This window comes from Corvus moneduloides, chromosome 14, assembly GCF_009650955.1.
Source record: "Corvus moneduloides isolate bCorMon1 chromosome 14, bCorMon1.pri, whole genome shotgun sequence".
NCBI classification, from domain to species: Eukaryota; Metazoa; Chordata; class Aves; order Passeriformes; family Corvidae; genus Corvus; species Corvus moneduloides.
In genome coordinates, this window is record NC_045489.1 from 16,995,987 (window position 1) to 17,022,815 (window position 26,829).

The 26,829-nt window shown below is 56.2% G+C and overlaps 1 protein-coding gene across 3 annotated transcripts in view; it reads right to left on the reverse strand.

Moving 5' to 3' along the window:
• FRMPD3 (FERM and PDZ domain containing 3) overlaps window positions 1-26,829 on the reverse strand; it is a 56,486-nt gene that overhangs the window by 25,194 nt on the left and 4,463 nt on the right. Inside the window, exons 2-5 of one of the 3 annotated variants that reach the window (XM_032124117.1) lie at window positions 2,605-2,767; window positions 2,260-2,362; window positions 1,856-1,901; window positions 613-717 (exon numbers count right to left, since the gene is read on the reverse strand). In XM_032124117.1, coding sequence (XP_031980008.1) covers window positions 613-717; window positions 1,856-1,901; window positions 2,260-2,362; window positions 2,605-2,755 — 405 coding nt within the window. In that variant the 5' untranslated portion in view covers window positions 2,756-2,767. Of the gene's footprint in view, window positions 1-612; window positions 718-1,855; window positions 1,902-2,259; window positions 2,363-2,604; window positions 10,960-26,829 lie in introns of those variants that run through there. The other 2 variants (XM_032124115.1, XM_032124118.1) reach the window with 2 other exon arrangements.

A 26,829-nucleotide genomic window follows, 5' to 3' on the forward strand; every position in this document is an offset into this window, starting at 1 on the left:
CCCTCAGCAGGAAGTTGGGGAGAAGGCTGATTTTATTTAGTGAGAAGCATTTCAATCAGATAATTACCTAATTGATTTTGCTTAAAAATAGAACGTGCTAGAAGTGCTTTACAGGGTTTTTTTCTCAATTTTGTTTTGTTGTTAATAAAACCTTTCTGCAATTAAGAGATAAAAGCACTGGGCTGGAACTCTTCAGCTTCCACAGCCATGCAGCTGTGCCCTGGTCACCCTGCCCCACATACAAGCACTCCAAAGCCTTTGGCATCGGGCTGGAAGCCACAGACCTTCCTTAGGGCAGGCACTGGCATTGCCTGGATGCCTCCCCTGGGTGCCCAGGGGGACTCAGTTGAGACCAGGTTTCTAAGGCCAGTTTTTGGGGCTCCATCAGAGGGACAGGGGAGGATCACAGAAAGTCTCCCCAGCAGTGACCCAACACATTGACTGTGCCCAAGGGCATCTGCCCTGTGGGGCTGCCCAGGCCAGACATCTGCTCTCACCTGCAGAGCCCAAAGCAGGGAAGAGGAGCCCTGTGGGCCCCAACCACCTCACACCCCATGGCCCTGGGGACACATCAGGGGAGTGAAGCATGGAGGAAGGCAGGGCAGGACTTACTGGGTCTGTCTCGCCGACTGTCACCTGCTCTGAAAATCGGACTTTGGCCGGGTTGGACCTTAGCTTCGCCTTCTTGGCTGCGCTGATGAAAGCAGATTTGGGAGACTGGAAAGAGAGCACTGGGTAAATCACCTGCCTGCCCTCAGAGCTGTGGTGTGGGGAAAGCCAGACATGGGGCCCAGAGGAAACCCCTCTGGAGCCAGCGTGATGATGGGGAGCGGGCAGCAAACCACGAAATGGGGAGGGTGGCAAGCAAATCCCCTTGGCTGTGGTTACACAGCGCTGAAGGCAGGGCCAGAATGATGAGCAGCAGCCCCTGAAGTCACACCAGCAGCATCAGTGTGACAGGGAGGCTGCACCCCAGTGAGGATCTGTGCCTGGCACCGCTGTGCAGGCTGAGCTGCAGCAGATGTCAGCCAGGTCTTGCTTGGAGGCACTGGCACCGGTTGGATGGGAGAGATGAACCCCTTGGATGTGGGTTTGCAGCCACAGGGAGATGGCAGGACCCCGGGCATCCCTGCAGGATGTTCTGGTGGCAGTGCCTGCACACACTCCAGCACGGAGACAGTCGTGCCACAGAGCTGCATGTGTCTGAGGGTGCCAGCACCAGCTGAGCCGCCTGTCCTGGCTGGCGGCCGTCCCAGGCCAGGAGGAAAAAAGCTTTTTTTGGAGCGTGGCAGCGCTGGGTGGGGGCATCTCCTTCCCAGAGATGAGGAGAGCACAGGGGAGCTCTCACACTTCTCTCCTTCCCCGACATCAAAGGACTCGGCAAAGCACAAACGGTGCCTCTGGAGTGAGAGTTCACTCTGCCCCAGGGCCACGGGCACCGAGCCCCAGTGCACCAGCAGCACCTCCAGCCCTCCTGCAGCCCGGCCTTCCCAGGTCCCCAGGGACTCCCGAGCCAGCAGCTGCCCCTCCCTGCCACGTCTGGCACGATGGGTTACTCCATCAGACACATGTGATGCCCTCAGCAAACCGCATGGCTTTGGGGGTATTTTGCCTCCCTCCCTCCTGGTGACAAGGACAGGGAGACGGCTGCACGCCCACTGACCCCGAGGGGCTGGGGCAGCTCTCAGAGCCGACAGCTTGGAAGAGCCTTGGGGTGGTGGGACAGGGGTCACAAATCAGTTGAGCTGCCTGAGTGGTCTCCTGGGGTCTCCAGGGACCCTGCCTCGGTCTCCAAAAGGCCTTTTCACCCCTGTCCTGGCCCCCCTGGAGCTGGCCATAGCCCTGCCAGTCTCACCTGGTGGGTGTGCAGGACCGTGAGGATGATGAAGTCCTTGGCCTTCCTGTGACAGAAAGGAGAGATGAAGATGGATGGGACCTTATGGTGATGGACCTCAACACGTGCAACTGGCTACTGAGAGCACATCCCACCCTTCCCAGCCCAGTGGTGGCCGGGACCTTTGTGGGCTCCTTGGGGTGCTTGACAACACGGCTGTGGATACTTTCCCACTTCTTGGCCAGCTGGGAATGGCTGTGGCACTTGCTCCAAGGCGCTTCCCCTGCTCAGGCTGAGAATTCCCCACCCCAGCAGTGACCACTGGTGACATGGGTGTGCACTGACACCCCAAGGCTTTGGTACGGGCACAGCAGCCTGCCATGAGCCCCTCCCCAGAGGCGATGAGGGACAAGTGTTGTCCTCACCTGACAAGCTCGATGACTCTCTCTCTGGGGGCTTCACTCACATCCTCATCGTTGATGGCCAAGATCTGGTCTCCTGGCAGGAGTTTATCCTCAGAGGGGCCGCCTGCCAGGAGAGAGGGTCAGGGCCAACCCAGGCATCCCGGAGCTGTGGGGTGGAGGGGAAGCAGGAGGGTCCCAAGCACCCCCAAAGCATTTGCCCACGTACGTGGCTGTAGAGGACACCCTGCAGGCCCACCAGAGGGGACAGGAGAGGACAGGAGCCCAGGGAGGGGTCCCACCAGGGGGAAGTGCCACTGCATTTCCCGGCACGCTGCAGCTGTGTCCAGGAGCACCCCCACACCCTACCTGCTGCCACTGACCGCACCACCACTGGCCTCTCGCTGCCAGCCACAAAGCCGAATCCGTAGAGGGGGTGGCGCTGGACCGTCACCTGTCGGAGCGTGTCCGAAGGCAGCTGCCCACATTCCATATCATCGCCACCGCGCTCCTCCGGCATCACATGGCTGCGCTGGAATCACAGGGACAGGCTGTAATGCACCCCACCACGCAGCCCTGACCGTCACACTGAGCCCTCGGGGTCCTGGAGGGCAGCCCCACTCTCCCTGCAGCGCTCCCAGCACTCCCAGTCCTCTCCTGGGACAGGCACGGCCCCGTCCTCCCGTTCAGAGCGATGCTGCTCAGTGCCTGTCCCTGCCACAGCACCAGCAGCTCAGGCAGGGGGACATCCATGGAGATGCCACACAAGGGTAAATCACCCCATCCTCTCCCAGCACCTCGCTGTCCCATCCCTGCCCCAGCACTGCACTTCATTAGATGGGAGATCTGTGTGGGATGAATTACTGGTGGTGTGGCTCTGGCCATTCCCTGAGGGATGGCACCGCCGTGAGGGTCAGGGGAGACCCTCAGCAGCCCTGGCACAGCCAGAGAGCTCTCTCTGCTGTTCTGCAGGGCTTTAACAGCAAACTCAAGCGCTGGCTTATTCGTGCTGTGTAGCACAGCTGAACAACATCAGAGATGAGTGAAAACAAGTTTAGCCAGTCTAAAAACTGGGATTAAGGCAGGCTCAGCTGTGCTAGTACAACCAAATCTCCACCATCAGCCCAGGGACTCCTTGGAGTCGAGGCAACCAGAAAATGCGGAGATCCAGCCCAGGGCAAGGTCGTGTCAAAGCTGCCCTTGGCATCCCAGAGCAATGCCAGCCATGGCTCCAGGCTGCTGGGCAGGGCTGTGAGCCTGCTTTGGGGGAGCAATCCCAGCAGCACGGGATGGCCATGGAGCACAGCACAGATGGCAGCACACACAGCCCAGCCAGAAAAGCAAAGTGGTGAATGTGCTGTTGTTTCTGTGCTGCTCATTGCTTGTTCCTGTCCAGACTATTTAGTCTCTTTAAAAGAGATCCTTCCCGGCCTTTTGACAACACACTAATTGTTCCATCTCTTATCAGTTTAGGATTTGATGCATCATCCATCTAATGCTATCTGTCTGCATTTCTGACATCCCCACCTGCTCCCAGTGCCACTTTTGTCACCTGCTGCAGAGCCAAGAGGGACAGCACGTGGGGCTGGAAGAGGACAGGAGCTCCTGGCAGCTCCACACCAGCACACACAGCTTGGGGCTTGAGGACATCACTGTGCTGAGCCTGATCCCCAGGTAACCACCCAAAATCCTCTAAAGGAGGATGCCATGTCTGCCATGGGAGCCAGGAGAGCTCTGAGCACCAGGTGAGTCTGCCCAGGGTCAGGGATACAGCGCTGGCCATGGGTGAGCTGCGTTCTGTGGTGATGGGATGTCACCACAGCCAGGTGACCCATTCCCAGAGCCCAGCTGGATGGGTGCTCGTGGCTTTCCCCTCCCTCACGCAGCAGCACATGGCTGGAGAAGAAAACAGCGAGGCCTGGGGAAGGGAACTGGTGAGGAGCAGAAGGGTCTGGGCACCTCTTTGAGCACAGGAATGCCGCACCCACCAGTGCTCCCAGCAGGAGCACAGCCAGCTCCATCACCAGGAGAATGCAGCTGCAGGGAAGCACAGGCGAGACCATCTCCCCAGCGACTGTCTCTGCGCCGCCTCATTAGCTGCTCTGCTACTCTCATGGGCATTTAAAAGAACAACAGTAACAACTACAACAAAAGGAATCACACGACTCAACCAATTTTCTCAAACAAACGTTATCCAAGGCCACTGTGTGCAGCTGAAAAGGCGGCTGAATGCAGCACTGCGTCTCCACACGCCCGGCACGGCCAGGGAGAACGCGGAGACAGAGCTGGCCGCCACGAGACAGCAGTCACCGAGCTGCTGGCTTCCCAGGGGACACTCCTATTTCATCGCACCCCTGCTGCCCACAGCCATTCCAGCCCCCCCCATCCACGAGCCCCCGCAGCAGATGAACGCGAGGATGCCTCAGAGATGGGGCTGAGCTCAGTGCGATGGCTCTGGGGAAACAGAGGCAGGGGTTTGCTCACCAAGTCACAGCAAAGTGGATGGCGAGTCCCAGACCAGAGCTGCCCAGTCAGGGCTGGTGCGTGCCCAGATCAGTCCTTCTGTGTGCAGTCTGGGAGTCGGGGTCACCCTCACTCCTCCCCACGGAACCCGCGGCTGAGCCACAGCCGGTGACCGCCCAGGGACCAGGGACAGCAGCCCAATTACCATCAGAATTGGTTGGCCGGGAAATCTCGGCAGCTTTAACAGACAAAAGGAAAAGAAAGCACACCTCACTTCAGCCACAACCAGCCTGCCATCCAGCGTCAAAGGGAAGAGGGGAATAAAGAGATGGATACTGACAATAAAAACTCCTTTACCGGGCTCTTAAGCTGCTCCTCTCCTGATAAGACTTGGACGCTGCAGAAGCATTACCAGGAAATTAAATAAAAGAGGACGAGTGTCCTCGTAAGCAGGACTTATCCACTGCTGGAGCAGCAGTAATATGCTCAGCAGCAGGTACAACATGCCTTCTCCACGCTGAGGCTCTGAACATCCTTCCTGCGGCAGCTCTCCCATGCCAGGCTTGGGGAATAACGTGTGCTCACCCTGGACCAGAGCGAGAGGTCAGAGAAAACCAGCAGCAGTGCGGGGTAAGGTAACTCTCTCCCTAACTCTGGTAATTGGCTGCACCCCAGGAGCCATCACTTCCCTGGAGCCTGATTCTTTTGCGTTTTTTCTTTTAATTTCTGGGCAGAGAGGTGCGCTGGGCTGCAAAGCTCTCACAGCAGGGAGCTGAGGCTGTGAAACAACCCCTGGAGCTCAGCAGCTCCGTGCCATCAACAGCACCCAAACCCAGCCTCACCCTGGGGCCACAGTGCTCGGGGAACACCCACCACCCCCTTGGTGGGCACAGAGCAGCACTGACCCCATCCCACTGCAGGGAGCAGATGGCTGTTTATGTCCATGTCCCCACCCTGCCTGCTGCCCACCCTTAGCCCCAGAGCCTGCTCTGCATCCCCTCGGGGACCACCATGGCACAATGCCACCGAGGCACAAAGTCACTGGAAAACAGCTCAGCACAAAGTGAAAAGACTCATCAGGAGAAACCCCTCTGTGCCCAGCAGCAGCAGGAGCCCACCACAGACATATCCCTGTGGGAGCACCTGGCTCTTCACGGCATCTCAACTGACATGGCAAGAAGATATCCCACTGCTGAGGCTTGGACACTCATCTGCTGCCCTCAGAGCTGCCACTGATCTGGTCACACTCTGCCACCCAAGGTAAGAGAGACATCAGCTCTGTCCAGTCACTGCCCATCATGATACACTGCCAAGGGATGTGCCTTCAGCTTGCTGAGCACCTTCAGACCACCCTGCCATGGAGCACCGCTGAACACGGAGCCTCATCCCCCCCAAACAAACAAAGGCAGAACAGGATCTGCTCCATAAGCTGATGCATACATTTTTAATTTCCTACTGCAATAAATCTCTGCTCCCTCTGAGGACTGATTTTCTGCCTTTGCTCTTAATGCTGACTGGCCATCTGCCACCAAAACAAACCAGTACCACCTGCCTGGGAGGAATGATGGTCTCCATCTACCCAGGACACTCACACCATTTCCAACTGCCTTTAAACAGTGTGGCACCAGGTGAAAACACTTTCTGCAGCTGAAGATGGGCTCACAGCTCAGCTCCAGGATGGGGAGTGGGTATGGGAAGGTCTTGCCCCTTCTGCAGAGGGGCAGTTTGCAGGGGTGGGTGCCAGCTCTCCTCCCACTTCGTCTGCTGCCGTGAACAACCCAAGAACAAACAGAGCCCGTGGATTCCTGCCTCTCCTACTGCAAAACCATGCCCGGCTCCTCCATCTGCCAGGCTGCAGTTGGTGAACGGCTTGTGAGGCATGTGGGATCCTGAGCACGTGTGGCAGCGGCAGGAAACGCCGGGGAACGGGCCAAGAAGTGTTTTTATGGGGAGCATATGGCAGCTTCAGCCTCACACCCCGGTCTCCATCTCAGATGGAGCCGTGGAGCTGCCAGGGCGCGTGGGGACCAACACCGGGGACAAAAGCAGAGCAGGCAAAGCTGGCTGGCACGGGACCCACCACGACGTGCATCTCTGCTCCATCAGCCCTGCATCTGCACCCAGCAGGCATCTGGTCACCTTGGAAGATGCTATTTGGCCCAGGTTTATGTGTCAGACATCTCCAGCACAGGCAAACAGATGCTGTACTTCCAGAGCGCTGAGGAGCTGCTCGGTCACACGGAGCCTGACAGCCTGGGAAGGCTGCCCCTGCCCTGGTAGTGTTTAACAGCTGACTGAAGCGAGGAAAGCTGGACTGAGGGGTGCCAGCCTGGCTGAGACCAACACTAAAGGCAGCAGAATAACCCTGGCCTTCATGGGCGAAGTCCTTCATGGACCCAGCCTGGAGAATGCAGCCTGCACATGGCTCTGCCATATGGCCCACGACTTCACCCCCTGTGCTCCAGCTTGGATTTGCTGTCAATATTGGGAAGCAGTTTAAAATCAGCAGAGCTCCTCAAAGGGGTTAGCTCTGCTGCTGGTGCTGGCTCTGTCCTGAGCTGGCAGGCGAGGCAGGAATGCTGCTGGTACAAAGGTGGGGTGCCAGATGGCACCCGTTTGAGGGCCCAAATACCCCTGGCTTTCAGTGCAGGGACAAGCAGACAGTGAGCAGTGTCCAGCAGAGCTGCTGGAGAAGCTCATGAGTGGCCAAAGGCAGCTGTAAATAACGAAGCAGCAGCCGCAGCCTGGCTCCGGGCAGCAGCTGCAGCCTTCTGCTGCTCAGCCTGCAGCTTTTTAAATGGTCCTGGCATCTCACCTAGAGATAAACACAGGCAGAGGGGCCAGGAGGGTTGGAGGCTAGCTGGAAATCCAGCACCTGTTATATCCTGGGGGTGGCAGAGACAGGCTTATTGCCCCCTTGGCCAGCTCAACAAGGTGCTGGGGGGCAAGAGGGGCCCAAAAATTCTCAAAGTAATGATGCCTATTGCAGAAAATACAGTGTAAGCATGGCTAGCAAAGACCCTGTGTGTCACCACAATCTCCAGCCATGCTCAGGTCACCAGGAAAAACAGCTTCTGCACAGGGAGAGACTGTCCTGGAACAAGCCCTGTGAGACACGGCCAGATGCACCACGGAGAATCTGAAGCTCAGCCTGCATGCCACCTTCCACACAAAAACACTCACAGACATTGCCTTCCCCAGCTAAGACTTGGGATGTCCAGGCTAGAAAGCAGAAGAGGGACCATGACGGTCCCTGAAACCAGCCTGACACTGGGCAGGGGGCTGGCACTGCATGAGAACTGGGAGGCACCTGTGGAACGAGGTTTGATGCATGGGAAAGGCAGTGCTTTGCACACAGGAGCCAGCTAATCCCAGGAGCTCCCTGCCACAGGATGCTGGGGAGGCTGGAAATTCAATTGGGTTTGAAAAGCAATTTGCAGCTACTAAAGCCAGAGGCCTCCACAGTTCCCGTGCTATAGCTTGCCAGATCTTGGGAGAATTTAAACCAAGAGTCATCTGATCAATGTGCAGCAGGAGAGAGGACCTGAGCCCACCTTGCTGGCACAGTTCATGTACGTGGGCTGCCCGAGGTGCCCATGAGTGTGGCAGAGATGGGACCCCAGTTGCACGTGCCTGAGTGTGCCACTGGATGCCTTCAGGAGGTCCTCGGGTTCCAGGGCAATCACTCAGCACCTGCAGGAGTGAAGGATGCTGAGTGTGAGACGATGACAACCTCCAGGTTGTTCACTCACACAGCCTGGCCATGCCTGCACAAACTGGGGACAGGCTGGGGTGCTGTGGAACCTGTCTGAATGCCCCCTGAAGACAGCAGGTTCCCTCACTGGTGCAGGTTTTCACCACGTTACAAACACCATTCTCCTCCAACTTGTTTTATGCTATTACAAACACCATCCTCCTCCACCAAATTGTTTGAACCAGGGGCTCCCACTCAGGTAAAAATTTTCTCCTCTAATCTTCCCTACGATTTTTGGCTGTTTAAAGGATTTTTGATCTCCCCAGCTGGAGAAAAGGATCAAAGCAAAATCCTTTAGCAACAGGATCAGGCCCAGAAGGCTCGTGCTCCTGACTCACCCAGCAGCAAGGAAAGGATCACGGGGCTGCCGGCAAAACTGAGAGAGCCTGAGCTAGAGAAGAGGGACTTGAGACAGGCAGGGCTTCCCTTGCAGGGCTCTAACAAATCTGCTTGCAGTGAGAGAGGGGTGTGAAGAGGAAAGCTTGTCTCCTCTCGGGCATTGAGAGCATGCCCTGAGCACGGGCTGCAAAGCCACACCACGGGACAGTTCTTTTAGGTTATCTTTCTTTACATTTGGGATGTCCAAGCAGCTGGGCACTAATCTAGGGCCTGGGAGATTTTCCAGCCCCTCCTCTGCCACCATCTGCTCTGGTGACCATGGGTAGGTTACCTTGGTCCTCTCTTCTATGGTGCTCCACTGGTGCCAGCAAGGCAGGAGCCCCCCCTTGCCCAGCTGGGCAAGACTCAGAGGGATTTTTGCCTTTGTGAGGACTACAGAAATACAATAAACAGACAGTCAACACTGGGATAAAATGAGATGAACACATAAGAGGATTAATCAGAGATAAGGAGCAACAGAATAAGATTTGCAGCATTTTTCTCCGTTATTTGTGCGATGCTCAGCTGCATGATGGGGGCTTGGAGTGATACCAGTTCCCCACCACAGCCTGGCCACTCTCAGCCTGCCTGTTACTGCTACAGTTTTAACTCAGGAAACCTCTGTGTTTTACTAACTTTGTTTTCTGGCGGCACTGGAGGCAAACACCCCTGGCCCCGTGGGGAGGAGGGGGATTACACCAGTCCCAGGTGCTCCTGCACCTCTCATGCTGTCAGCTTGAGCCCCCAGGTGCACACAGCGTGTCCCCAGAGCCTCGTGTTCCTCAGGGACAGGGTCTGGCTGCTGCATGGCACAGCAGCTCCTCTCCAGCAGCAGGAGAATGGCTCCCCCCACACCTGCGTGGGCACCAGGCACCCGAGGCCCACCTTGCTCCAGCAGGTTCGCAGGAGGAGAAATTTATTGCTGCATATAAAGTTCAGGGGGGAGTTAAATAAGGCAGGAGATTTACACATCCTTTACATTCCATTAGCAAGCAGGCACAGCCTGCATCCCCTCCCAGGCATCAGTGAGGAAGATTCAGGGAGGCCGTCAGCCCTCCTCTCCCCCAGCTGGCAGAGAGGATTGAAAATCCAATCAAGCACTTTCCTCTGGGCCTTCAGGAATCCCAGGACTTTCACTGTGGATTTATAGGGAGCAATTTCCTCAGTGGATGGCTTGGACTCCTATCTCCACCCAGCACAGCACAGAGCAGGGCAGGGAAGGGACCTGAGGGAAGGAATGGCAGAGGAGGCAGGACAGCAGGAGAGATAACAGCATCCCCAGCCCAGACGGCTGCGTGACAGCCCCTGGGTGCAGAGGGAGCGTGAGCTGGACTCAAAGCTCACCCAGCAGCTCCAGCAACCCACAGCCCTGCCAGCCCATCCAGGGAGAGAGCAGGTGGCAAACAGTAGAGCACTTCTGGCAGTACAATATTGGTGAGAGGGTCCCCCAAGCTGTGACAGAACTGGCTCACCAGCTCGCCTGCATGGCAGCAGGGACGGTCCCATCAAGCCCCCAATACTGTCACCAGCCTTGACAAAAGCTGTGCAGGAACCTGCTTATGGGAGGTGACAAACACAGCCTCACAGAGTCCCCCTCCACCCCTGCATTTTCTAGGCTCCCTCCCTGTGCTCCGGGGCTTAGTAAAGCTCTTGAGCTGATGCAAGATAAAGGCAAAAAACATTAAAAAGAGAAAATGCACAGGAGCAGAGGAGCCTTTGCGTGTGACACCTCCAGCCTGGGGCTGCTGGCCTTTCTAGCAGAGAGGCTTAGTTGATACCTCTTTATAATCTCTTCATAATCAGCTGCCAGCTCAGCTGCCTGTGCCAGGGTGCCCCTGGGGGTGCAGGGCGAGGAGGGGACTCTGCAAACTGCAGCGTGCAGTGCTCATGAGCGCGGTGTATTTCCCAGGTATATAAATTTAGAGGCACACCTGCCCACGTGGGCTCTGTTTTCAACACGTGGGTGTACAAATGTTGCATCGAAGAAGCAGCAGCAGCCGCCTTGGAAGACGGCACCTGTTTGTGTACAGCCCCATGACTCCTCACCCACAGGGTACCACAGGGTGCTCACCTGGGGAAATGCTGCAGGAATAGAACCACAGAATGGCCTGGGTTGGAAGGGACCTCAAAGCTCATCCATTTCCAACCCCCCTGCCATGGGCAGGGACACCTTCCACCAGACCAGGTTGCTCAGCGCTCCCTCCAGCCTTGCCTTGGACACTTCCATGGATGGGGCAGCCAGAGCTTCTCTGGGCAGCCTGTGCCAGGGCCTCCCCAACCTCACAGGGCAGAATTATTTCCTAGTATCTAATCTAAACCTACTGTCTCTCAGTTTGAAAGAGACTTGGGGACACAGAGCTGCTCCTAGCACAGCATGATCTGACTGGCGTGCTCCAGGGTCCCTATGGGATGCACGCACACATTGTCCCCAGGGGAAAGCCCAAGGGAAAACTCCATGCTGGTCCCCCCCTACCCCAACTCCCACGCAGCACCCAAGGTCACACTCACCCAGGCTGTGGCAGAAGAAGGGGCTGCCAGCACAGCCCTTTGGTCCCTGGGGTACCAGGTGGGACCAGAGCACCAACAAGAGCAAGGTGCTCGTTCCCCACGTGCAGTGTGGGTGCCCACAGCTTTGCTTTGCCCACATCCCTGCTCTGCAGGGCTGCCGCACTGCACTCACCACGGCACTTTCAAAGCACCTGTAATGGAGACAAACACCCTGACAGGTTTCTAAACAAGGCCCAATCACTTATAAACATTGGTGCCGTGAGTTTGCCTCCCCTGCCAGGAGAGGGGGAGCAGCAGTTCAGGCTGGTGCTGGCACCAGAGTGACCACTGGCCACGTCCTGTGTGCACTCCCAGGAGATGCTGCTGAAGGCACAGCAGTGCTGGCGAGCGCTGCACACGGAGCGTCAACGCAGCAGACCTCAGCACTCCTGCTGCATAGGGATCTGATGATTTTCTGAGTTCCTGCTGTAGTAATGAGCTTAATCAGCCCATGCAAATCAGTTTCCATTTGAAACCAGCCTTATCTAATGGAACCCACTCAGTATTTGCCTCCTGGAGTTTTCACACAGGCTGATCTTCCCCCTTTCAGGTGTGAAAGGCAATTGGGGCAGGGAATGGTTTCACCTGCCCCAGCACCAGATGCAGCTTGGAGCTCAGTGGCAATATCTCAGCTTCATTTCTCACATTCTCATCGTTTCTGGAAACAAAGGGGGTTAGGCTCTGAAAACCCCTCTCCTGAGGCAATGGATTATGTCCTTAGATCACTGCAGCCATTCAGAGGAGCATTTGGATAATGGAATTTACACAATTTAGCCCCTGGTGTCCGTGGGTTCAGCAGGAGAGCCCCTCCACCACGGCCTATTTTGAATAAGCAAATCAACCACGCACAGGGAGATTCATTTTGTAAAGTGCAAGTGGAAAAAGCAATGCCAGTTCCCATCCATTCCTGGCTGACATTTTATTTAACAGGTTATTCATTTGCCCCAGCGTCCTCAGCAGCAGCAGCAACAACCACTCCTGCAACCTCCCATAACTCACACTGCCAGTTCCTTTCCCGGTTGCCTCCTCCTACTCCCGGAGGTAATTAGCAACTATGAAGGTGTTACACAGCAACCCACCCCATGCTGTTTGATGCCACAGCCCCAGTGCTGGCTCCAGGAGCCCCTGGACAGCACCATGTCCTCCAGCACCAAATGATACCCCAAAGAGACCCCAAAACTCATCCTTCAGGCTTGATCCTTCCAGGGATGCAGAAGCCCGAGCCCTCTTCAAACCTTTGGGACAGAGGCCCCCTGAACTCCTGAGAGAGCCTGGGCTGGAGCTGACCATCAGACTGGTCAGTGCTGCACAGACCTTCCCCAGCTCTGTGGACCCTGGACCAGGTGTTGGTGCTGGACCCCAAGGTGTGCACAATGCCACCAGCAAGTGAAACCCCCGGGGGCACACACAGGTCTGCCCCAAGCCCCTGCCCACACCCAGGACCCCTCTTGCCCATCCTACTTCTTTTCTGTTCCTCTCCAGAGCCCTGCTATGGAGCTCTGGCTGATCCACCAGGCTGGACTCGGTGTCTCAGCCCCAGCCAAGGCAGAGACAGAGAGCAGGTCTTGGAGACTGTGCTCACGATGCTCCCTGACAAGGCTCAGGCAGGGCAGATGCTAAGCCTAAACGAGCTTTGCCAAGGGGGAAAAGCCCTCTGGCAGAAGGAGGATGTCTGGAAGGGTGTCTGAGCCCTGCAGAGAAGGGGACAGGGCTGCAAGGAGCTGCCTCTGGAAAGGGAGTGTGGGCTTGGAGCAGCCAGCTGCTCTGGGAAACCACAACCAGCATGGCTCTGCTCACCAACTGCACTGCACTCCTCTTTTTTTGTTTTTTCTTGCTCTCTTTTTCTCCAATTTATCTTTTTGACACGTTCAATGATGCTTCTGCAGACTGAAAACAATAGAGACAGAGTTTCAGCCAAGGCAATTTCAGAGCTGAATCAAAGCTAAAATAACCTAGACACAGAGCAGCTGAGCAGACATAGCTCAGTGAGGGGGGACAGAGCAGTGCAGGTGCCCTGTCCCTCTCTGCAGCTCCCACAGCCCGGCTGGCAGAGAGGACAGCAAGTCCCACTCAGGAGCTGTGTGTCTCGATCTCCCACTTGCCTGACACCCCTTTCTGGCCCTGGTGGCATCATTTCCCCCCCTCCCAAAGATCCAAGTCCCCATCCCAGTGCAAAGCCAACCCTGGCAGCTGCAGCTGAGTGCATACCTGCTTGCCCGGCACACTGGCTCCGTGCTTTGCACAGCAAGCACCAGTGTTTGCTGTCCTGACCTTACAGCCCTGCAGAGCTTCCAGGTAGATTTTAATTTTTTTTTCCCCCTACAAGTACTACTCTGCTGCTACGTGAAGGAGGTGGGAGGGAGGGACGGACAGACACACAATTGTGGAGAGAGGGAGGATGAGCCGATTCTGCCAAGTGAATATTGCAACTGGACTCGTAACGAGGAACAAGACACAATCCTCAGCATGACTCAGCCTGGAAACACATGCTGCTTCCCAGTCCCACTGCCAGGACTGGCATGTTCCCACTGCTCATCCCACAAGGAAGCAGCCCATGGCTGCCACCCCAGCACTCGCCCCACATACATTTCACAGCCAGGGCAGGTAAAGCCCGGCAGCTCCTGGTACCTGGACAGGCTGATCATGCCAAAAGGCAGCCAGGCAAAACAGGGGCTGATGCTGTGCAGGGCAAGCTGTGCGTGGCTGACACGCTGCTTGGTCTCTTGCAGACCTCCTGAAAGCAGCTGTCAGAGCCTGTCTGGTTCCAGCTCCCTGCCTCTCCAGACACACAGGTAATTCTGCTCCACTGTGCATGTGCCACCTTTGTTTCTCTCTGAGAGAGAAAGGGTTTCAGCGCTGTGAGCCTCAATATTCTTGAAGAGCATCAAAAGCAGCAGGCAAAGCAGAGAAATGGGATCACAAGCATCCCTCAGGGCTGGTCCATGAGGGCACCTTATGCCCCAGAATTCCTGCCATGGGGACAGTTGTCCATACAGGACACTGTGCACAACCTGGGTGAAGTTCAGGGGGCTGGGAAAGGCAGCATGGTGTCCTTCTGCTCCTGCACTTTACTTGTGAATTGCCACATCCAGCTCCAGGTTTAACTGTGGGGCTGGCAGCAGCTGCCTCAAGCACCTTCCCTGGGCCCCACATGAGCATCCCCAAGGAGTCAGTGGCTATCCCAGTCCCAAAGAGCCTGTGCCATCCCCTTGGCTCCCCAGCCAAGGCACTGTGAGCACCACACACTGTGGCAGCCATAGCTTGCCTGGGGTGGTGTGAAACCCCTGGCTGGGGCTGGCAGGCAATGCTCTGCTCATGCCAGAATCTTCTAAGGGAAATGCTCGGCATCACCTCCTTGGATTAGGGGGATGTTAGACCTCCCCCTCCTCTCTGCCCTCGCTCCAGCTGGCTCCATCTCTCTGGAGAATACATCCCAGTGCCAAGTGACATGGACTTGATCATCTTCTGAGGACATGCAAATAAAACCAGAGCCCTTCTCCCTCCTCACACACGTTCCCCGCGCCGCCTGTTTACAGTGAACGCCGTGGCGCGGCAGCCAGAGTGACAGCTCTGAAGATGACATGTCAGCTCTGGCTGTCCCGGGAGGACGTGTCAAACTGTCACACGGCATTATCTGCAACACATTCCTGCACAACACCCTGCAACCCACGCTGCCACAGGGCTGTGGCACCCCTGCTATGCCAGCACTCGGAGCCTGGGGTGTGGGAGCGCTGCCTCCACTCCATCACCTCCCTGGGCAGTCCCCTGGCCAAGGGGTGCCTGCCAGCCACTGCTTTTTGTCACCTGGCCCCTTGCACATCTTCTCCTGCAGCAGGACACTGCTGCCATGGGTTTGCAGACCATGACAGGCTGATGGGATCAGGCTGAAACAACCACCTGGCTGCCACTCAAGCACCAGGAGCCCGGGCAGGCACGGGGGGAAGGATGGAGATGGAGGTACCGTGTTACAGCCCCAGCCCACCTCACACCCACACCGTGACAGCCCTCCAGGAACCATCTGGTGGTGGCATGGAGAGCTTGGCATGGGGCAAGACACTCCTCATGGGGCAAGACACTGGTGGGGCTGTCTGAGTCCCGTGGGACACAGCCCTGCTCCCCATCACCATCCCCTCCCTTGCCACATTGTACCAGCCCTGGCCTGTGCCCTCGAGCTGCTGGAGAGTGAAGCAAACAGATCTGCCTACAGCACCACTGCTTTGCCTTCACCAAGAGACCCAAGCAAATCAATTTGGGGGCAGGTTGAACCCTCTGCAGGGCACTGGTAGAGCCTCAGAGGAGAGGTGGCCCAGTTAGCACAGCAGCAGCAGCTCTCTAACCCACCCTGCGTGTTCACAGCACCACGTTCACATCCAGAGAGCATCGCAGAGCCAGGACCGACACCGCTCCCCATCTGCACCACCGCCCGTGGTCCCCACAGCTGTCACCTTGGCACTTCTGGAGAATGACAATTCGTAGTCGCTGGTGGCAACACATCAGATGACTTTGTCCTGTGTCACAAGAAGTGGCAGAGAGAGCTGAACTTGGCCTCAGAGCTCGCTGCCCCTTCCTTCGCCGGCTCAGATCGATGCCTGGCTCTGGGCAGCTGTGAGGCTGGGGTTAAGCTGCTTGGGCACCAGCTGGGTTGTACATAACACAAGAGGCAGCTGCAGTTCCTGTAAGACCAGGCCAGGAACGCCTCTATGTGACACTCTTAGTTTGGCCAACAGCACCAAAACCACCTCCCAGGGATGTGGACAAGGAGCCACCAGCCCTTGCTGCCTCCTCGTCAAGCTCCAGGCACAGCTTCTCCCATTTTCTACTTCACTGTTCAGGTTAAAATCCTTCTGTTAGCCTATAAAAAAGGTAATTAAAACGATAACAACATCAATCAAATGCTCTCAGCAGATGAGCCAGTTGGTCCTTCATTCCTCCTGGCTGCCAGCAGCTCATTGTCATGGGTGGACAGGAGCTGCAAGCTCCATCCTGGGGCCAGGATGGACATCCATCTGGGAAAGCTGGGGGGCTCGTGGGGCAAGAGTGGGAAGGATTTCAGCTCCCACCTTGGGATGCTCTGGCACCCTCGCAGCACTCAGCTTGCTGGCAAGGAGCTGCATGGGTGCTGTGGAGGAAGGAGAGCTCATGGACTCCCCCTGCTCAACCACAAAACCAATTATCCTTGTGGCAATTAAAAGGGAGGAGAGACAAAGCCCTCTGACCAAGAGCATCTGCAAATCCTGACGCCAGTGCCAGGGGCTGAGGAAGGAGGAGCAGATCTCCCAGAGCCATGGCTCTGTGCCAGCCTGTGCACACACAGGGGATGGATTACCCAGCAGCATTTTGGTAATGACAGGTTGTACCACAAATCTGCAGGACAGAGATGAGATGCTCCCAAGTCTCTGGTCACCTTTTTACAGCCCCATCAGTCCTGCTGCTGCAGACAGAGTGGTCAGGATATATTGGAAGCTACAGGCAATACAAAGCTCAGGGTCTTGGGGCAGTTTCCAAATAATGCCTGGGTCCACTGAGGCACAGACACGGTGTAGGTGATGGAGATGTGCTTCCCACTCCCCTCAGAGCTGTCCTGGGGGCATCACTTACACCCTGTGCAGGACAGGGAGATAGAGACTTCTCTGCTCCTTCATGGACAGGCAGGAGCAGGGCTCTGCAGTCAAATCACACAGGGGCTGAGAGAGCCACAGGTGTCATACCTGGCCTCTGCTCTCCATGGCAAGCAGGTGATTCCTGGGAAAGCAGCCTGTGCTGGAGCCTGGGTGACAAAGTGCTGCCTCATCAGCAGAGGGGCCTGCAGGAGCTGTGCTCAGCACACCTGGTGCTCAAGCCATTTCCACGAGGCCCCTCTGCTGAACAGGCGCCAGGTGAATGAGCGAGTGATGAGACACTGCCAGCTCAAACGTCCCCACGTGCCGCTGGCGGGATGGCAGCACGATTCCTCCTGACCGCACGCCTCAGCCCTGCTTTATTGGTCCTGTAAAACCCACACACGCCAGCATCCCTGCTGACACCTCATTTGCAGGAGTACTGCCGGGGGCAGGTAAACACAGGCAAGTCATCAGTATCAGCATCAGCAGAGAGTATCTAACTAGGATCTTCCCCTGCCTGAACAGGTAGCAAAGGGAAGGTGTTTCCTCAAAAAGATCTCCTCTGAAGAGCTGAAACAAAGCAAATCCCAGCGTCTTCCTCGTACAGAGCCAAGGGATGGGAGCTGAGACTGGAGCATCCAGCTTCTCTCCCACAGCCTTTCCTCCTTCCTGGAGGAACCCACAGCTCTGGAAAGGCCCCCACTCCCTGGGGAATGCTCTCTTCCCTCCGCCAGTTCAGGCCTTGTTCCCCTTTGGAACGAGAGGATTCTGACTGAGGAAAGCACCTTTTCAAAGAAAAAATAAAAATCAAAACCCAGCATTTTATTGCTGTTACACATCAGTGGGGCACGCACTGTGCTTTGCTGGCTGTGATTATACAGACCCTCGTGTGAACCCCCATAGCTAACGGGGTGGGGATGCAGCTCCCAAGGTCTCTTCCCTGTGTCCCCACCCCGGGCAGGACCAGGTGTCTGCTGCCTTCTCAGAAATGTCTCTCTCATCAGCAGGGTTACAGCAGGAACAGACCCAGGGCTCACTGGCTCAAGTTCTCTGTACAGCAGGTGAAAAGAGGAGTCTCATGAGAGCAGCTCAAAGGTGATGCGGCAGCAGCCAGAAGAATCACCAGCTGCTCCATGCACAGAATACAATTCCCATTAAAGGGGAAAAAAAGCGCAAAGCACAAAAACCAACCAAGCACTGAAGTGCTTCAAAGCATCCTCTACCTCACCAGAAGGAAGGACCCTTGGCACAGGCTCTCTGACACCGAGACCCCAAGCCTGGGAGAAGCTCCAGTGCAGCCTCCCTGCTTCCCACTACCCACCCTGCTCGTGAGATGGCCTGGGGGGGCTGCAATGAGAAAGATCCACGGGGTCTGGGGTGTCTGTGGAGTCTCTGAGGCGAAGTGTTGGGTGCAAAGCAGTTTGAAGCCTTCCCTACCCCTGGAAGGAATTGAAGGGGGTCTGCAGGGTGTGGGGCAAAGACTGCTGACACGTCCCAGCACCCCAGGCTGGATTGTCTGGGAAGAGGGCATGGACTCCATCGTATCTGAGCCCACACTGGCAGCCCCAGACCACTTCTGTGGTGAGAAGGAGCCACAAGGAGTTGTTAATTTGGCATTCTGCTAATGGCAAAGGGAATTAAGGGCTTCCCAGAGAGGCCAGCTCTGGGACCTGGATTTAGCAGCATCGTTCCCTTGGGGATTGCAAAGACAATGTAAATTCCCAGTGGATTAAACTTGAAGAGGATACCCAACTAGCAGGGAGAGAGGAGAGGCCAGCACCATAGGAGGGATGGTAATTACACAATTACCTGCCAGCCTTTTAGGACGATGAAATTTTATATAGATAAATAGAGACTTAATACAGCTGGGGAAACAGTCAGTGCTGGGGCAGGAGCAGCCTCTGCTATCTGGCTGATGGCAGCACACAAGCAAGGCAAGAGAGGAGCTGGGTTTGCACAGCAGAGCCATCCTGGGAATGATGGGGGGACAGGGGGACCAAGGACAGATGCAGAGAAGGAAGCAGGGATGGCTCGGCGAGCACTGAGATCAGTGCTGCAAGGAGCCTCAGCCCCTGCTTAGCAGTCAGGTCAGGCAGCACCAACGCTGCCCAGGCGCAGGAACAGGACACGCTGTTTTTCCTCTTGCAGTCAGGGAGCACAGGGATGGGTTAACCTTTGCACCACGGCCCGGGCTGGTTCCTGCATCGCTGCCTGTCCCAGACCCACAGGCACCCCAGCACCTGTGGACGGCACACCTGGGCTTTTGCAAGAGCAAGGCAGAAGTGTTGAAGAGCAGAAGAGGAGGAATGGCAGCAAACCTGAGAGCCAGCCTGCAAGCCTGCAGAGAGCTGGCTGCCTGCCTCTCCTCCAGGGCTGGGGATGGCTGAGCCCTCAGAGCTGGGCATTTCCCTTGCTCGCTGCCACATCCCAGCCGGCTAGCAGCCGCCCTCCTCACGGCCTTTCCAGCCTTTGCCAGTGCTGGGAAACACCAGGCTTTGCTGCTTTTTGTTCCAGTGCAGGCTGCTTCCCGGCTCTCCTGGGCAGGGAGGGACCGCACACCCTGCCCAGCCCCGAGGTCGGGGTCCCGGGGTCCCCATTCCAGCCGCTGCCATGGGGAGACATCTCCTGGGTTCCTTGGAAACGCTGCCGAGTGGGAGCTGCCACTCAGGGAGTGAGTCATGCTGCCGGGCGGGCGAGGGTGGCTTGCTGGCACGCCAGGCACTGGCTACCACTCGCCCCCCGAGAGCTGCAGTGACAGTGACACGGGGCACAGAGCCAGGGTCTCCCCACGGAGCGGCATCTCCTGCAGCTGGATGACAGCCCCACGCCTCCCACCCTGCTCCACCGGGCTGGTAGCTGCTAAAGCACTGCAAAGCATTCCCAAAGGCTGCTTTTCCATGCCATGCAATCAGGGAGAGAAGGAGCAGCCCTGGGAAGGCAGCTCCTGCAGAGATGGAGACCCTGTGTCCCACTGCACTGAGGCAGCTCCTCCCTCCCAGCTCAGAGACTTTGGGACTAAGGGGAAACTGAGGCACAGGGGGAGGAAGGGACTTGCAGCAGATCGCTGATGGTGCAGAAGCCCAGAGGCAAAAGACTCTTCTGATCCTCCTCATCCTGGGGGAGGCATCCCCCAAACCACAGGGGAGCAGCCCAGCCATTCCCCTTTGGAAACCACCTCCCTGCCTGGCCTCAAAGATAGCACAAGCTCCTCAAAACCCGATGGGATGATAAGCACCTCTTCTGAAAGGGAGCAATTACCACAAAATACTGATTATGCAAATACCTTGGTTACCAAAATGATGTTCCCTGAATTCTGAGTAGGAAAGAAAAGAGCTGTGGAGAAAATTTGTTTAGCCAAGAGCTGCATCACGTCTATTTAAAATGCTGAGAGGTGGAGAGGGACCTCCCTGGACAAAGGGGCTTTAGGAGACCACCACAGCCTGGTGACCATCACACCAGGGACAGAGATGGGGCATGGCATTTCCCTTTCCTCCCAAAGCACTTCAGAAACATTACTATCACTGCCCTTGCAAGAACGAGGAAACTGAGGCACAGAAGCAGAAGGCACTTGGCCAATGCGACCCAGAGCGCAGAGAAGAGGTTGAGGTGCTGCAAAGAACAGAGCAGGGTATCCCACTGCTTCCCAGTGCCCCACACTCACTGCACTGGGGTGGGACAGGTCAGGCTTCCCAGAGCTGGCTTTGTGTGGAGCAGAAGTGTGGAGAGAGGCAACAACAGAGAATGGCACTGGGGGCAAAAACCTCTGTAGAACACTCAGAATGGGTTGGGACAGCAGCAGCCACAAGGCTGGTTAGGGTAGGGCTCAAGGGGAACCCCCTGAGTGTCATTTCAACAGGCAGCAACTGTCCTGCCTCAGCACATCCTCCCTGGGATGGGGACAACAGCATTCCCCAGGCCTGGCATCACTGGCTTGAGAGGAGCAGGGCTCAGGGTGCCACTCTGCACAGCCCTGGCTGTGCTCTGCTGCTCTGGGCTTCTCCCAGCCTTATCCACTGCCATGATGGGTCAGTTTTGCAGCCCCAAGGCCTTGAGTGGACTGCACAGCTGGTGCCAGAGCCACAGGGGTGAACGTGGCTGCCCCACGGCTGAGAGCAGAGCAGGCCACAAGCGTGGTGCCATCCTTGGTGGTGGCAGAGGACCCCAGCATGCAAGGCAGCTTTGGAAGGATCAAGCAGTGACTTGGAAGGGTGGAGGGTAGCACACACGAGACCAGAGCCATCAGGCAGCACAGCAGGGGTGGCACCATTTCACACCTGGCCTCCACCTTTTCCTCAGCGCAAGGCGGGGGTAAGAGTGGCAGCTGATAACCATAACCACAGTGCTTCCCGGTGTGGGAACAGCTGCTTCTCACCATGCTGCTGGAGCCACCTGCCCCTCACAGGGGTCTGAGCTGCCAGCACACCATCCCTGCCCTTAGCAGCCGCTCTCCGTGTCTCGCTGACGTCGCACGGGGAGGAAGGAGAACTCGTGACGCAGTAAATGCCAGCAGAGCCAGCCGTGCGACGCCGCTTCCTATCCTCGTGGAGCAGAGAGGCCGTAAGTCAGCGGGAATGCTCTCTGCGCTGATGCCAGGCAGATTTATGATAGCACAGGCACTGCTGTGCTGTCCCAGCAGCCCCTCCTGCAGCCTGTGGCAGGAGCCAGTCCCCAGGGAGAGTGTCTCCATGGGCAGCACCCTGCCACTGGTCACCCACCGGTGGGAGGTGACACCCAGCACTTATATCCAGTATTCCAGGGCAGGTGGGGACCCATGTTTTGCCCTGCTGGAGCACCAGAGGAGATGCTGGACTGCAGCAGACAGACAGCCCATCTTCTCCTGACGGCCTGGCTGTCCCAGCACGTGGGATCCTGTGCTGCAAGGCAACCCTGCATCCTCCCAGTCCTGCAGGATGACCCTGTCCTCCCTCCTCTTGGCACAACCCTTCTTTGGGCACCTTCCCAGCTCAGCCTGTTTGCAAACAGCCTTGTGCAGCTCTGGCACACATAGGCAGTATCAAATACAGTCTGGTGGCATCACTTGCCCAGGAGTTATGTGCCCTGTGTAGATGGCCATCCTGGGGGCTCTGGTAGCAGGTGAGAGCTCAGCCCAAACCAGAACACAGAAGAGCTGCCAAGTCACCTGTTTTCCATTTCCAGGGTGAAATGCCTGCCTGAGGACCAGGACTTCACCCATTTGGACCATGACAGCTGTTTTCTCTTGAAATCCATCTCTGGATTTAAGTGCCCCAATGGTACATCCAGGAGTTTATTCCCATGTACAGGGAGAGATGGATCTCCTCCCCAGGTACCCCCAAGCCCCTGCCCGGCTGCCCAGGCAGCTCTTCTCTTCCACAGAAAGCTGTTCATGGCCTCTGCACTCCTGCAAGGCCAGTAATTGCTCACAACGATATATGTGTTGGATTTGCTGTTGCTCAGCAAAAAAACAATTCCTCCTTATCTCCCTTCCCATCCTGAGCTCACACTACCTCAGGAGAGACAGAAAGTTAAATTCACAGACAAAGTAAGAAAAGCCAGATGCCTCCTGCTTGTAGAACCACAGCAAACAGCACAGGCACTTCGCAGCTCCCCTGTGACACCAGTAATCCTGCCTGCTACCAACACAACTCCTGACTTCTCCCAGTTAGCTCTAATCTCCTACTCCTCCCCAAAATCAAGCATCCCGTGCTCTGATAGGGGCAAGGGGCTTGCCCAACCAACAGGACTAACCTCACTTTCTACCCACTTCGCATGGAACAAGCCTGGCCTCCACTGCTACACTGTGCTGGGGACCAAGTGACCACGTGGGACAGCCTGGTCTCTCCTCTCTCCCATCCAACACCCCACAGGCTGCTCCACCACCTTCCTTCCCCCCAAAATCCCAGCCCTGCTGCTGTGACAACCCCTGCATCCAAACGTAAGGATGAATCCAAGGAGTTGCCAAGCCTTTATCTTAACACAGAACCTTACCCAGGTGGCAGATCCACTCAGCATGGCTGGTGCTGTGAGAGCAGGACACTGCTCCTGCACGCTGCCACTGCACAGCTGCACACCAGAGACTGCTTCTGGAGGACTGTGCAGACCTGTCTGGTGGCTGGAGGTCCAGCCTCCAGCGTGGACACAGTGGACTTGTTCCCAGCTGTCTGTCACACTCCAGACACACTCACTCTGCCAAGGAAAGGGCTTAGCTCTGGGTGTCAAAGCTCAAATCCTGATGAGCCCTGCCATGGTGTCTCTCCTCCCTTGGGCTCAGGTTTCTGAGAGTCCAGAAACCTCGGCAGGAGCCCTGATGGCCTCTTCCCTGACATCAGCTGGCTGCAGGGAGCTGTCCCTGCACTCCTCTCCATGCTTTTGCTGATGGGGATGAAGGCAGACATCCTGCTTGCCTCCTCCTATGACCACACAGCTTTCTGCACCTGAACCCCTCAGCTGCCCACACACCACCCATCTCCCCAGGCCAGATGAGCAGAGCACTCGCCGCAGGCTGTGGCACAGCCGAGCAATGCTGGGGAACAGATCTGCTCAGAGAAGGTGCCAAAGCTGGATGGAGGCTTGAGACACAAGCTCTTTGGGACAGGGACTGCACCTTTTGCCTCCTCCACATCTGCCCCAGCAACCAGCTGAAGAACTGGCAGGACAGCAGTGCCCTGCATCCCATCGCAGCATCACTGACGGCAGGAGGATATTGGGGACACCACACCGGCTGCCCTTCCCACATCTCTTAGCTTTCCTCCTTTCCATAACTCCCATTAATATTACAAGCCTCTAGCAGGAGTCTTTTCAGACCGGCAGCCTCTGAGTTGCTTGGAAACTGTTTGCTGCAGCGACCGGCAGCTGCCGCCGGGAGGGCTCAATGCCAGCCCTCTTCGCAGGGCTGCCACCACGGAACCTGGTGGAACAGCCACGCTCCCTTCCCTGGCATGTGCCAGGAGCCAGAGGAAGCAGGGATGAGCTGGGAGCAGCTTTGACACGCGCCAGGGATGAGAGAGCTCAGAAAGGCTCGAGGGCTGCGAGGCTTGGTTTAGGACTTGGAGATCCCACAGCTAAGGCTTCAAAACGTTCCCAGCCCGAGGGTAAGGGCGAGTTTCCAGAACAACATTCATGAAAAAACGTGCTCAGCCTCACAAGATTTATTTGGCCAAATCTGGATGTTGAATTCAATCATAAAGGAGTGAGAGAGAGGATTTTGCTTTACGGTCAAAGTATTGGTGTGGGCTTAATGGTGAAGTCACTGAGACCTCCATAATACTCTACGAATAATCAGGTATCTCTTCCAATTTATAGCATACCATAAAGTGCTGCTACAGTTTTGGAGACTGTACTTTTTTTTATACTATAGCAATGACAAAAAGCATATTTTACTGCAGGAATGGCAGTGTGAGTCTATTTATCCATCGGCCAGGATTCTGTGGTATACTTCCCTCTCTAATGGCTGTACAAACATACATACATCCCAGATTTATACCCAGATTTTCCATACTTTGCTTTGAAATTTGCATAATATGCGAAAATTTCTATATAAAATGGAGAAGAGCATGGAGCCTCTCCTGCCAAATCCAGCCGCTGGAATTCAGCGCTTCTCCGTCTCGCACCGCTCGTGTTTCCCCACAGTGACAGTGCTCCAGGGATTCTGGAACTGCCTTGGGGATCCCACCTTTTAGCTCAGCACTCCCAGGGAGAAGGAAAGCTGAAGGGGAGGTGGATGAGAACCCCAGGGCCAGCTCAGTAAAGGAATCCCCAAGAGAAAAAATGTGAGGGGAGCAGGTTCTGCCAGTGCTGCTGAAAGGCATCTCCAACACCATCCCACCTGACAGCTTCCTCCATCGCCCCAGTGAAGCACTGCCTTTTCTTCTTGAAAAAATATTGTGGAATTAGAAGTCTGATTGATATGAATATGTAACGATGCTGCTTTATTAATAGCAGCTGCATTATCAGTTTGCTCCCTGCTATTGGCAGGAGATCTGGGACAATATGTGGTTTGAAAACTAAAGAGAAATGCAACCCGCAAAGGCAGCAGCAGAGAGATAATTTCATTCCTTTTCCTGTGGAGCTGGTCAGGGTGACATGGATGCATCGCATCGCTCTTCCTGCCTGGTCACGGGAGCAGGCACTGGGATGGCTTCACAGTGTGCATGGTCCTGAACACACCCACAGCCATCTGCAGAAGGATTTGCATTCAGTGCCCCCAGCACAGGCAGGAGACACCCCTCCAAGCCACGGACCACCACAGCCAGCTTTAACCTCTGCAAATTGAGGTCACTTGGTAGAGAGCATCACGCAAATCTCCCTGGCACGGGTAATAAACTCCCTTCGCAGTTTGCTTGCCTTACTCCCCCCATCACCACCCTGGAGGCTTAAATGAAAACAAGATTACAAAGGAGATTAGATTGGACATATATCTGGTGTGCTATTTTAGCTGTAAATTATGCCAGCTTCATAAAACCCCAACTGTTCTTTCCCGAGATCCCTGCATAGATTGGCTGGCTAAGATCAAGCAACCGGCGCTCGCTGCGGGCAGGCATTGTCTAGAAAAACACTGAGAGGGTCCAAACAGGAGCAAGATCTCAGACTGCTACATATACACACACATTTATATGCATGGACACACAGCAGTGACACCCAAGAACTTCCCGTGCCCACTGATCAGCTCAACACTGACACACACAAAGGTCTTACAAGTCCCTGCCTGCCAGGCTTCGGCGAGCCGACCCCACGGATCATCTGAGCTGTTTCAGCTGCCTGTGACAATGCAGCTGATGCTTTCCTCGGCCTTAGCTAATCCCAGGAGAGAGCAGAGCATCAGGAAGCACGGTCCAAAGCAAGGCTGGACGCCAGGTATGGGACATGGGGCCGTGCTCTGTCACAGAGTGAGTGTGAGTTAGCACACGTGGCCAGGCAAGCAAGGCTGGCTGCTGTGGCAGCCCCGGGCAAGGCTGGGCAACGGGGCTCTGCAGCACCAATGCAAAACTGCCACAGCCCAAACTTTGCTACAGCAAACCTGGCAGGAGGTTTTGCAATTCCTCTCACGAGCATCACTGCACCTTGGCTGAGCTCCACGACCCTGGAGGACAGAGCAGCCAGGGCTCCCAGCACACCGAGCCGCTCCAGGGAGAGTAGTGTGCTGCACAAAAGGAGGGACACAGCTCTGTTCACACTCAGCTCCAGCCCCTGGCTCTCTCTTGTCTCTCCCCACATGAGGGGCTGGCTCCACGCTATGGAGGCACGTGCAGTGCCTTGGCAACTCAAGCTTTGAGCAGCGAGCCACAACCTGGCTACTGCAAGCACCCTGCCACCTCCGAGGGACAAGAGCCACTCTGAGTCCTGAGGGGATGAAGCCAGTGAAGCCCCACAGCCCATGGGAGCTCTCCTGCACCCACTGCCCATTACCTGGAGGGAGACAGCTCGAGAGCAGCAGCACACTTTGCCTTTCCCGAGCAGGCATGGCAGTGAGCTGTCCTCCCTGCCACACTCCCATGGCTCCACCTGCTTGGAGCTCAGCCAGGTCCCACCACAGTCCCCACATGTGTCAGCTCACAGCCTGCACCACCAGACACAAGGACACAAGGCAAGGCCCTCCCTGGCAGGACGGGTCCAGCCTGTCTCATCCATCCTCCTCTCCAAACAGTCTACAGCAGACTGAGTTTTGCACATCTATCCCAAGTCTCCCACGTGAAGAATCCCTGCAGGGTCAGTGACCTTTGAGGAGACCACGCAATTTGTGGGCAGACATCTGCACATCTTCTCCGAAGGCAGAGTGCAGAGGCCTCCCAGCAAACGCAGAGGCAAAGCAAGCTGGCAGAGGTCCTGCATCAGTGTCACGTGTTAGGAAGAAAGGGACACATGTTCAAGTGTGGT